This window comes from Salminus brasiliensis, chromosome 18 (assembly GCF_030463535.1).
Source record: "Salminus brasiliensis chromosome 18, fSalBra1.hap2, whole genome shotgun sequence".
In the NCBI taxonomy this organism is placed as follows: domain Eukaryota; kingdom Metazoa; phylum Chordata; class Actinopteri; order Characiformes; family Bryconidae; genus Salminus; species Salminus brasiliensis.
This window is the reverse complement of record NC_132895.1, coordinates 26,849,566-26,862,573: the sequence shown is the minus strand read 5'-3', so window position 1 is coordinate 26,862,573 and position 13,008 is coordinate 26,849,566. Positions and strand designations below refer to the sequence as shown.

The 13,008-nt window shown below is 42.1% G+C and overlaps 1 protein-coding gene across 2 annotated transcripts in view; it reads left to right on the top strand.

Annotated features, from left to right (window-relative positions):
• The window catches only part of dpysl3 (dihydropyrimidinase like 3), a 48,619-nt gene that overhangs the window by 19,674 nt on the left and 15,937 nt on the right, over window positions 1–13,008 (top strand). For both annotated transcript variants that reach the window (XM_072662418.1, XM_072662417.1), the window contains exons 5-11: window positions 29–90; window positions 387–467; window positions 4,079–4,147; window positions 4,832–4,952; window positions 8,774–8,930; window positions 10,042–10,183; window positions 12,091–12,261. In XM_072662418.1, coding sequence (XP_072518519.1) covers window positions 29–90; window positions 387–467; window positions 4,079–4,147; window positions 4,832–4,952; window positions 8,774–8,930; window positions 10,042–10,183; window positions 12,091–12,261 — 803 coding nt within the window. The remainder of the gene's footprint in view (window positions 1–28; window positions 91–386; window positions 468–4,078; window positions 4,148–4,831; window positions 4,953–8,773; window positions 8,931–10,041; window positions 10,184–12,090; window positions 12,262–13,008) is intronic.

The window sequence follows — 13,008 nt, the reverse complement described above, 5'->3', positions numbered from 1 at the left end:
GTCCTTCCTCTTTTTTCACTGTCTACAGGAGTGAACTCCTTCCAGGTGTACATGGCTTTCAAAGATCTTTATCAGATGAGCAACAGTGAGGTAAGTCAGCATGAAACCACAGCAATAGAAAGAAACCTTTAAGTAGGGCAATTAGGACATACTATTAGGGTCAATAAAACTCAGAAATGAAATGGAAACAAGTGTCAGGACTGCAAGCGAACACTTGGGTTTTAGGCAGTATGTTTTTGCAGATGTATATGCTGATTGAAGAACATTTTCCTCCCCTAAGATGTTTTAGTATAACAGAAGAGAATTGTGAGTACATTTGTGAGAGTATGCCTGCGTATGGGGGTGTGTGAAGAATGGTTGCTAGAACGTCTCTAATGTTCCCCCAGCTCTATGAGATTTTCACCTTCCTTGGGGAGCTAGGAGGAATCGTGCAAGTTCATGCAGAAAATGGAGAGATCATTGCAGAGGTATGGATATGGCACGGCACTTGCACATGATTAATATTGTAATCATTTCTTAATAGTGTAACTGTCCCAGAAATTTAACAAAATGTGGACTATAGCTTAACTATATACCACATTACACCCTGTATCACATTATTAGAAGCTATTAAATTTTTTGACCAAGTGACATGCACAATTGTATTCCATTTTTGGAATGACTATTACAATATTAAGTCCAACGTGCAGATACACGCAAACACATATGCTTTAGTCATTTAACCAATGAGTTAATTACTCATCAGTTTGATGAGTAACAGATGCTGCTGGTGAGCCCTGTCAGGAGTGGCAAGGTCAGACAGAGAGGGAGAATACTCGCAGGGGATGGACCAAAGCGAGAGGTTTATTGAAAGCAATAAACAGCAAAACAAAAGACAAAGCAGCAAAGGTTACTGGGGAAAACGGGGTGAAACAGAAACACAACAGTGGCAACTGAGACGTGAACCAAAACTTTCAGGCCGTGCCTGGGGAAAACTACAGATAACGTAAATAACTGTGCTCGTCAGGTGTCTAGATTTACGAGATGTGAGTGCGTGAGAGATCAGCCGCCAAACCCTGAAGACCGAACGGCTAGCTTCCGTGAATCACTAGTGTACGAGTAGCTTGTTACCTGAGCTCTTGCGCTCTCCGGCGCCGTAGCCGAGATATGAACAGAGGCGGACGGGGCCGCCGACGTGACTTGAGAGGCGGACGGGGCCGCCGACGTGACTTGAGAGCCGGACGGGGCCGCCGACGTGACTTGAGAGCCGGACGGGGCCGCCGACGTGACTTGACCGGCCGCGCTGGGCGCCAACTTGAGGTCATTTACATTTACATTTATGGCATTTAGCTGACGCTCTTATCCAGAGCGACTTACAAGGTGACTCGTATTACAGAGGTGGGCCAATTTAGTGTCTTGCCCAAGGACTCTTATTGGTGTAGCACAGTACAGTCACCCAGACTGGGAATCGAACCCCAGTCTCCTACATGGTGTAATAGCTCAGTGGCAGGTAGTGGTTTTATCTGTTGCGCCACACCAACCACAAGATAATGGGTCGGAGGGCACGCTGGTGCTGCTGCCCCAAGACTTGTCCTTGGGCGCAAGCAGCCAGTTTATGGCATCCATCCCCGCTGTTCGGGGGTATTCGGCCGAGAATTCTGTCAGGTTCAGTGTGTGCACTGGGTGCAATTCTCGGCCACCAGCAGCTGGCACTAGCCCTCCTTATATATGCCAGCCACAGGTGGCACACATTAACCAAAACAATGAACGGACACATGATGCTAACACAAACAAGATGGCGACAATGAGTGTCAACATAAAAGTCTGTGTCAACATAAAAGTCCTTAAACATGACATAACCGTGACTGTGAACGTGACAATCCTCCTGGACGCCTGCGGGCCGTAGCATGAGACCGTCCCCGGGACGGGCGTGGCAACGCGGGCGTGACAAGCGCAGCTAAATGCTGGAACTAAATGCATGAAATCTGTCCTTCTGGTCAGCTTCTGGATAAGGTATTCAGAGACCTTGGTTGGGCCTAAATCTTTTCAACAAATTCCATGTCTGGACTTTGTTTGTGTGGTCCCATTGGTTCCATGTAAAGATTGCCTGAAAGGTTTCAACTACCACTAAACACTATTTTAAGATAAGTTAAGATAAGGTAATCCTTTATTAGTCCCACAGTGGGGAAATTCTCAGTGTCACAGCAGATAGGGATATCAAGACACTCAGTTACAAAAAAATGTAGATAAATAATTTACAGTATATACACAATATAAATAAGAATTTTTAAAAAAAGCAATAACAATATTATTTACAGGTTATTGCAAATGATTAATTGCACATGTGGGGGGGGGGGGTATTGCACATAGTATACATTGAGGGACCTCTGTTCCCTGAACATGTGTGTAGTTAAGTGTGTGTGTATGTGGTCCGCTGGGAGCAGTGCTGGTTGTGCAGTCTGACGGCAGCAGGAAGGAAGGACCTGCGATACTGCTTCTTCACACACTTGGGGTGAAGCAGCCTGTCACTAAAGGAGCTGCCCAGTGCTGCCAGAGTCTCATGCATGGGGTGGGAGCTGTTCTCTCTTCTTCTGTCTCCCACCACCTGCACTGCACTGGTCTAAGAAGCACCCCAGGACAGAACCGGCCCTCTTTATGAGTTTGTCCAGTCTCTTTTTATCTGCCGTCGAGATGCTACTGCCCCAGCAGACCACTCCATAAAAGATAGCAGATGCCACCACTGTGTCGAAGAAAGTCCTCAGGAGTGCTCCCTGCACCCCAAAGGACCTCAGTCTGCTCTGGCCTTTCTTGAAGAGTGCAGTAGTGTTAACTGACCAGTCCAGTTTGTTGTTCAGATGAACACCCAGGTATTTATAAGAGTCCACACTCTCGATGTTCATACCCTGGATGTTCACTGATGGAGGGGTTTGTCTGCACCTGCGGAAATCCACCACCCGTTCTTTGGTCTTTCCTGCGTTTATCTGCAGATGGTTCTGCAGACACCAGTCCACAAAGGCCTGAATAAGTTCTCTGTACTCGCTGTCCTCCTCATTGGTTATGAGGCCGACGATCGCTGAGTCATCAGAGAACTTCTGGAGGTGACAGGTCAGTGAGCTGTATATGAAGTCAGCAGTGTACAGGGTGAAGAGGAACGGCGCCAAGACCGTTCCTTGAGGAGCTCCTGTGCTGCTGACCACCAAGTCAGAGACACAGTCCCGTGCCCTCACATACTGTGGTCGGTTGGTGAGGTAGTCCAGTATCCAGTTCGACAGGTGACTGTCCACTCCACAATGTCCCAGCTTGTCCTTTAGGAGCCCTGGCTGTATTGTGTTAAAAGCACTGGAGAAATCAAAGAAGGTGATCCTCACAGTGCTGCCGGGCTTCTCCAGGTGAGAAAGAGCTCTGTGTAGAAGGTAGATGACAGCATCATCCACCCCGACGCCAGACTGGTAGGCAAACTGGAGAGGGTCCATGGATGGGCTCACCAGAGGGCGGATGTGGTTAAGGACCAGCCTCTCCAGTGACTTCATCAGATGAGAGGTCAGTGCCACTGGCCTGTAGCTGTTTAGGTCCTTCGGGTGCTGTGTTTTAGGCACAGGTACCACACAAGATGTTTTCCACAGCTGTGGTACTCTTCCCAATTTCAGGCTCATGTTGAACATATGCTCAACTACCCTGCACAGCTGATCTGCGCAGGACTTGAGGAGCCTGGCACTGATTCCATCAGGACCTGTAGCTTTCTTTGCCTTGATCTTCCTCAGCTCATTTCTCACCCGGGGTGTTGTGAAGGACAGGTTGGAGCAGGGGGGCTGGGTGCTGGAATGTGTGAATGAATTTTACCCTTTTAATCTGCAAAACAATATGTATCTTTGCACCAAAAGTCTCCTTCAGAGTAGACAATGTTTCATATTTGACCATATAGTGCAAACCATGAGTAGTTAAAAAAAACAGTAGTTTTTATTTTTGGGTTCTTTTTATGCATATTTTTCAGCTACCAAAAATAGTTATTAAATAGTAATTAAATGTACCATTTGACATAATTTAATGATATGCCGTTAGTACTTTGTGCATCTCTTATTCTCTGTTTGATATTCTACAGGAGCAGACACGTATGCTGGGAATGGGCATTACTGGGCCAGAGGGGCACGTACTCAGTCGCCCAGAGGAGGTAAGTGGTCGGAGTACTACGGATTTGAAATAGCTGTAGTATCATCCTTTCTTTATAGATAATCGCTTCCTTTAAACATATATTTGACTTTCTGCAGCATTTTGTCTGTTTGGTCCTTTGGACAACATTTTGCCATATTGTGACCATATGAATGGAAAAAATTATTTAAGCATTACTCACTGATTTTAGAATTTATTAATGGTAATGATCAGACATTGAAGGTCTGCCACTACTTAACATAAATTACATTTAAAATAAGTTTAAAAAAATAAGATTATAATTATATTATTATAATATGATTATAATATAATAGTTTGGCATAGAACACAAGAAGAAGACACACCACATTAACAATGGCCATGGGTAACCTAGTGCTACATACTACAGGCAGGCAGTCATGTTGTGGTAGATGTAGCTGTATCTCGGATTTTGAATTACCAGCTGTGTCAAAGCAAAAAGGGTTGTCACACAAAGTCAAGACATAATGGGTCAGTAGGTCAGAGTGTATAATGTTTAATTCTGTTTGTTTCTGGTTCTGTGGTTAGAAAACATAATAATAATTTATAAAAACATAAAAACATAATTTGGGTGTTTTGGGGTCTGGACATGGCCTTGTGTATATGCACATATGTGTAAACTCACTATAAGCAAATATTCTTGCTTTGTGTATGTGTTTTTGCTTAGCTGGAAGCTGAGGCAGTGTTCCGAGCCATCACCATTGCCAGTCAGACCAACTGTCCCCTCTATGTGACCCGTGTAATGAGCAAAAGTGCAGCGGACATCATTTCACAGGCCAGGAAAAAAGGTACTGTTACCAAAAGCATGTTGACATAATGTAAATGTGTCTTTCCACTATAATGGTATATAAATATGTTTTAAAATCAATGTTTACATTAACCGTTGCAATCAGAATTGTTCAGCCCACATTACAAATTAGGTTTATTAGCTTAATGGACAAACATTCAGCTGTTTGCAATGAAACAATCAAACAAGAATCATTTAAATACCTCAACACAACTAACAAGTAGTTTCTCCAAATTCAGAACAAAATACCACTTCCAATAACAACTGCGGTTTCAGAATTATTCATTTAAGAGTACTTATTAGAACACTCCTTGCATTGTTCATGATAAATCCCTCATGGGTAGTGGCCTCCAGTTTACTAATATTCTTGGGTTTGCGTCCTGCGACAGCCTTCCTTAAATCCCACCAAAGACGTTCTATAGGGTTGATGTCTTGGTGGAGGTATGCTTCCGATGATTATGCCCAAGCTTCAGCTTCTTCACAGAAGGCATGATGCTTTCTACCGGAATGTCCTGATATTTGATTCAGTCCATCTTGGACTCCACATGCTGCAGGTTTTCAGTGTCTAAGAAAGCAAAGCAGAGCATAACTGAGACAATGCCATGCTTCACTGGAGACAGGGTGTTCTGTTCAACATTTGCTTCACTCAAAACTGTAGTAGTCACTTGCACAGGGGCCTTTTCCGTTGGCAACTTTGAGACTAGACCAGCTGTTTTTGTGCATTTGCACATCATTGTCGGTAATGGGTAGAACATAAAATAGCAGAATACATTAATAATAAGTTCAAAGTTAAAGGCTACACTACTTGGACTAGGAAACTAAGCTGCCCAGCTGCCACCAGAGGCAGTAGCTAAAAACCCTCAAGTGACAGCAAAAGACCTTAAGCAACATTTTTGTTAGTGGCAGGCATTGAGGTTTCAGTTTCACATATGAAGCACTGAAGGTCTCCATGCTCGTACACCTCTACTGGCCCAGGAGCTCAAGAAACGTTGGCTCCAATATGCTCAAAACCATATTAATCAGCGGAGTGTCTGGCGGAAGAACAATGAAGCATACGCTGAACTAAGCACCCTGCCTACAGTGACTCAGTGGCTCAGTGATGCTCTGGTGCTGCTTTGCTTCCTCTGACACTGCTTACCCTAAAAGAAAACTGTAAGAAGGTAGAAGCATAGGCTTCGTGGATTCAGAAGAAGCCTGGGTGATACTGGAGTGTCAGTCACCTTACTTAACTCAGTAGAAAATCTTTGGTGGAATTTGGTTGCATTTAATAACCATCAACAAGCTTTGGGCAGAATTCTGCTTGGATATTTGGTGGTAGCCTCTGAACCTCAATGCCTAGTTTCCGAGACCATTTTCTCAAACCATGGAAAAGCAACACTTGTAGTATGAAGCTATTCACAACATCAGCATTGATTGAATATCTGCAACACTGTCAAACTGTGTAAATATGCCAGTTTTCAGTGGATACATAAATATTGGCACAGTGCTTTACACCATTCTCTAGATGCTCATTAGGTTAAGACCTTCCAAATGGTGGGTACTGTCATGACTGGCTAGATCAGACAATGACGGTGCGATGCAAGGATGCTTTAGTAGCAACAAAAACAGGGGTAAACACAAGAAAACGCAACAATACATGGAATAAGATATAACCAAAACAAACACATGACAAAAGAATGTGGACCACAAACCGCACAACTAAGGGGTTGGTGGAGAGATAGGGAGCTAACTGTGAACAGGGAGAACAGAAACGGGGAGAACAGCAGGGGAGAAAACGTAAACCACATTCGTCAGGCGCAACAAAACTTATGAGACATAACCATAAAGCTTAGGGATCAGAATGTCAGCGTTTGCTCCCTAAATACCCCAGCCTCAGGTGAACCAATTCAATGAAAGCAAATCAGACACACGTGAACACAACATAAAACATGGCGTGGTACATGCAACTGTCAACATAAAAGTCTGTGGCAACATAAAAGTCCTGAAACATGACATGACCGTGAACTTAAAGTCAGTGAATGAGGAAATCAACTTAAAAGTCCTTGGACTTGAAGCCTGTGGACCGCAGCTCGGGACCGCCCCCGGTGCGGGCGCGGTGATGCGGACCTGAAAAGTACATTATATATACAATCAGAAAACCAATTAATTATAACTGCAATGTGGTGTAACAGCAGTTGCACATCTGTTCACTTGATTAACTTACAAACCGGATTCCAAAAAAGTTGGGACACTAAACAAATTGTGAATAAAAACTGAATGCAATGATGTGGAGATGGCAAATGTCAATATTTTATTCGTAATAGAACATAGATGACAGATCAAAAGTTTAATCTGAGTAAATGTAACATTCTTAAGGAGAAATATGTTGATTAAAAATTTCATGGCGTCAACAAATCCCAAAAAAGTTGGGACAAGTAGCAATAAGTGGCTGGAAAAAGGAAATTGAGCATATAACGAACAGCTGGAAGACCAATTAACACTAATTAGGTCAATTGACAACATGATTGGGTATAAAAAGAGCTTCTCAGAGTGTCAGTGTCTCTCTGAAGCCAAGATGGTAAGAGGATCACCAATTCCACCACTGTTGCGCAGAAAGATAGTGCAGCAATACCAGAATGGTGTTACCCAGCGTAAAATAGCAAAGACTTTTAAGTTATCATCATCAGCCGTGCTTAACATCATCAAAAGATTCAGAGAATCTGGAACAATCGCTGTGTAAGGGTCAAGGCCGTAAAACTCTACTGGATGCTCGTGATCTCCGGGCCCTTAAACGTCACTGCACCTCAAATAGGAATGCCACTGTCAAGGAAATAACAGAATGGGCTAGGGAATACTTCCAGAAATCATTGTCAGTGAACACAATCCACCGTGCCATCTGCCGTTGCCAGCTGAAACTTTACAGTGCAAAGAGGAAGCCATTTCTAAGCAAGCTCCACAAGCTCAGACGTTTGCACTGGGCCAGGGGTCTTTTAAAATGGAGTGGGGCAAAATGGAAGACTGTTCTGTGGTCAGATGAGTCACAATTTGAAGTTCTTTATGGAACACTGGGACGCCATGTCATCCAGACCAGAGAGGACAAGGATAACCCAAGTTGTTATCAATGCTCCATTCAGAAGCCTGCATCACTGATGGTATGGGGTTGCATGAGTGCTTGTGGCATGGGCAGCTTGCATGTCTGGAAAGGCACCATTAATGCAGAGAACTATGTTCTAGGTTCTAGAACAACATATGCTCCCATCTAGACGTCATCTCTTTCAGGGCATTTTTCAACAAGATAATGCCAGACCACATTCTGCAGCAATCACAACATCATGGCTACGTAGGAGAAGGATCCGGGTACTGAAATGGCCAGCCTGCAGTCCAGATCTTTCACCCATAAAGAACATTTGGAGCATCATAAAGAGGAAGGTGCGACAAAGAAGGCCCAAGACGATTGAACAGTTAGAGGCCTGTATTAGACATGAATGGGAGAGCATTCCTATTTCTAAACTTGAGAAACTGGTCTCTGTACCCAGACGTCTGTTGAGTGTTGTAAGAAGAAGGGGGGATGCCACACAGTGGTAAAAATGGCCTTGTCCCAACTTTTTTGGGATTTGTTGACGCCATGAAATTTTTTCCTTTAAAATGTTACATTTACTCAGATTAAACTTTTGATCTGTCATATATGTTCTATTACAAATAAAATATTGACATTTGCCATCTCCACATCATTGCATTCAGTTTTTATTCACAATTTGTTTAGTGTCCCAACTTTTTTGGAATCCGGTTTGTAAATAATTAACTTAAATAACTAATTAATCTGACATGTTAATCATTCCACAGGTAATGTGGTGTTTGGTGAGCCAATTACCGCTAGCCTGGGCACAGATGGGACTCACTATTGGAGCAAGAACTGGGCCAAGGCTGCCTCTTATGTAACTTCACCACCTCTCAGTCCAGACCCCACCACCCCAGAGTATCTGAACACACTGTTGGCCAGGTGACAAGAGGCAGAAAATTCTTATATTTGTTGTTTTTAGACCTTTTAAAGGCTTGTTCTTTTTGCTGTTGCAACTTCACAATAACTGGTGGAAAAAGGTATAACCAGGATAAGTATAAACTGATTCAAAGTAGATTTGTAATTCCTAGGCTAATCAGTAATTAATCAATTCTGAATATATTTTACATGTAAAGGTGCATGTATTTGTCACTGTACAGTGTGCACTGTACAGTGAAATGTGTCCTCTGCATTTAACCCATCTGTGGTAGTCAACACAGTGAACTAGGGGCAGTGAGTACACACACACCCAGAGCAGAGAGGGTAAAGGGCCTTGCTCAAGGGCCCAACAGTGGCAGCTTGCCCAGCCTGGGAATTGAACCCACAACCCTGTTATTGATGGCCCGGTGCTCTAACCACTGAGCCACCACTGCCACCACCAACCAATGTGATTTGTACCATCTTGACACTGTCAAGAGGGGCTATCAAACATATAGCCTTCAGTCCAGAACTGGCCTGTTAAGAAAAACTACAATTATGGCATTTAGTGTATATTCTTATCCAGACCAACTAACAAAGATATTCATATTATAGAGGTGGGCCAATGTAGTGATAGGAGTCTTGGCCAAAGACTCTTATTAGTGTAACACAGGGGAATCAACCCCCATTCTCCCACATGGTGCAGTAGCTCATTGGCAAGTAGTGGTGTTATACATTGCTATGGTAAGACACCTACTACAGGGGAAAGAAGACAGTTTCCCAACATTTTCCAACGCACAAGCCACATTTTGATTGAATTTGTTGCTTTTACTGAGACATATTAGTTAACATTTATGCACCAATGTTCTCACTCTAAAATTTACTAAATGCTCCTAAACATACACACAATCTTTTTTAGGGGTGCTTATCCAAAATGTGCTAATGATATGTCATTATTATCAAAACAAGTAAAACATTCATGTTGTAAATAAATATCTTGCCCACTTAACATTGAACTGCTTGTTATGTGGTCTAACGTTTAAAAAGAGTTTGACAGCCCTGCTATAGAGCTTTGTGTAGTTTTAATGTGTTACATGTGTTATTACATCTCTACTTGCATTGTGCATTTTGTCAGTGGTGATCTGAATGTGACCGGCAGCGCTCACTGCACATTCAGTGTGGCTCAAAAAGCCATCGGGAAGGATGACTTCACCCAGATCCCTGAGGGAGTGAATGGAGTGGAGGAGAGAATGTCCCTTATCTGGGACAAGGCAGTGGTAAGGATCTTATGCATCTTTGAACTATGGTTTGTGGCTTCTTTTTTTATTACTTACTACTATTACACTATATGGGCAAAAGTATTGGGACACCTGCTCACTCATTGTTTCTTCTGAAATCAAGGGTATTTTTTGTTGGAGTAACTGTCTAGAAAAGATTTTCTACTAGGTTTCTGAGCATGCCTGGCATTAGACTTGGTGCCAATAGATTCATGTTTGTGCTCCATGCCCATGACCTATTTTATTGGTATTACTTCTCTACAGGGACTACACACATTTGCAACCATTGCTGACATTGCTACTTAAAGTTGCAATTGATAAGCATTGATAAGACCATTGTTTTTGTAAAGTTACCAGTTTTTCCATCACAAATCTTGTTTTTCTGGATCCTTAGTATGTAAAGGACAGTGTAAAAAAATTACCAAAAGATGCACTTTAACAATAAAGTACAAATAAAAATGTGAATACACAAATACACTTAGTTACACTTGAATGCTTAAGATCTTAAAACAAAAAGACCAAGACAAAGAGTAAAAACGTAGGACTGCTTTAAATGATCGTGTATTGAAGAAAAATGTTTGCCAACGCCTGTCTATAAAAAGGCCAATTAGCCAGATTTAATGGATAATTGGGATCTGTTAAACTAGACACACCACACCAGATTAGTACAAGTCAAGTCAAATTTATTTGTATAGCGCTTTTTACAACTGTTGTCACAAAGCAGCTTTACATAATTAGTCATTAGTAAGACAGAAAAAAGAAAATACAGTACAGGCTGTGTTGAATGTAAACTTGTCAAGCTAACAGACATTAATTTAGGTTGAACTTTAAGGGAATGTTTAGCTTATTCATTCTTATTGCTTTTGGATTGGTCCATTTCTGACCTAAAGTTCATGCCTGAAAGCTCTCGAATAGTGACTGAATTAAAGTATTTTTTTTAAATAAGAGGGGGTGCCAGAATTAATCTATTTGTTATGCTGGCTAGACAATGACGGGCGAACACTCGCAGGGACTGTGCGATGCAAGATTTATTAAAACAAAAAAGGGGAAAACACAAGAATGCAGCAAGAACAAGGGATAATGCATAAACAAAACAAACGTGACAAACTAACATGGGCTAAACCTGAAAGCCTTCTGAGGCTGGTTGGTATCCAGGGAGCCAGGCGAGATAGGCAAGAACCAAACAAACGTAACACCACGCTCGTCAGGCGCAACTAAACTTACGTGACTGGCCGCCGAATCCTCAAGGCAACCAACCTGCAAACCATGAAGCAATATACTGCTGAATGTGAACCGGCTCTCAAAGAGCAAACTCTAAAGACACACCATAGACAGACCTAGAATCTCTGGAACAACGAAGCCAACCATACAGCTTGTGTAGCAAGGATAATTCTCAGCAACGAGAACGTCAGCGTGAGCTCCCTAAGTACCCCAGCCTCAAGTGAATCCAATCACTTAACACAAATACGTGAATACTGAAACCACTGAACATGAACCGACACAGTGTCCATGAACCTAGACCTGAACCAAACGTCAACTTAAGAGTCCTTGGACTCTTGGACCGCTTGGACTCTCGGTCCTGTGGACCGCGGCTCGGGACTGCCCCCGGGGCGGGCGCGGCGACACAGACCTGACAGTCATTTTGTTTGAGGAAACCATTTATCTTCATTTCTCACTGTTTAGCAGTTACTGGTTAACTGTTCATTGGAATCATTGGTCATTTGATTATATGTTACCTTAAATCTTTCTATGGAAATCATTTGCAGCTGTAAAATGATTGAATAGCTATATTTTGAAATTATTATAATATAGATTTTGAATATTGTTTCTGTTTTTGTATCTCTCCAACATAATCTTATTTTGGTACCATATTTTCTGTTTATGAAGCACTTTTTATTTTTACTTAGGTTTCTGGTAAGATGGATGAGAACATGTTTGTGGCTGTGACAAGCACTAATGCTGCAAAGATCCTGAATCTTTATCCACGCAAGGGCCGGATAGCCATTGGATCTGACAGCGACCTGGTCATCTGGGATCCAGACCTTGTTAGGACAGTCACAGCAAAGACACACAACTCGGTAAGGCTTTGGGATGGCTTTGGGATGGAAAGATGAAGCGCACAGAGATGAAGAGGTGGTTTCTACTGCTTTTTTTGTTTGTTCTTTTTGGCTGCTTCACAAGTAGTGTCCTGTACAGCTATACCTCATGCCTTGGAGTACTTATAAGAGTTGCACAATAAGTGACTTATTTTGGAATAGATAAGGTGCTGTTTTGTATTTGTTATATTAAAATATGTAATAAAACATACCATAGTTAGGTTTGTAAATGTAATGCACATATGTACATACAGTATCATCTACAGTTTGAAATCAAAATGAAATGTTTTTTTTAGCCTGATAAAATTTTTACCAACTTTCTTCATTAACTTTATATCATTTGACTTATTAGGGTTTTACAGAGCAGTAAGAATGCGTAGTAGTGGTCATGACCTGGTTGATTCACAAGGTACAGAACTAAGTTTTGTCATTGTGTTATGTGGATAAATTCATTCAAAAATTCCAGTTTTGCCCATGGGATTTGTATGCTTAAAACTGATCTTAACTGTGTGGATAAAGGTGGCAACACCACTGCATGACTGTCATGTCAACAGGAAGTGCTGGTTTGGTCATGCAGGGTATGAAGGTTACTCTTGCATTTTCCTAAAGCTGCAGTCACACTAGACATTTTGTGGTTTTTTTGCAGTTTGCATTGCCTTGTAAAATGGGTGTGGAATAGGGCTGGACCATAACTTGTTGACCATAAACCGTAAACACAAAGTAAATAAT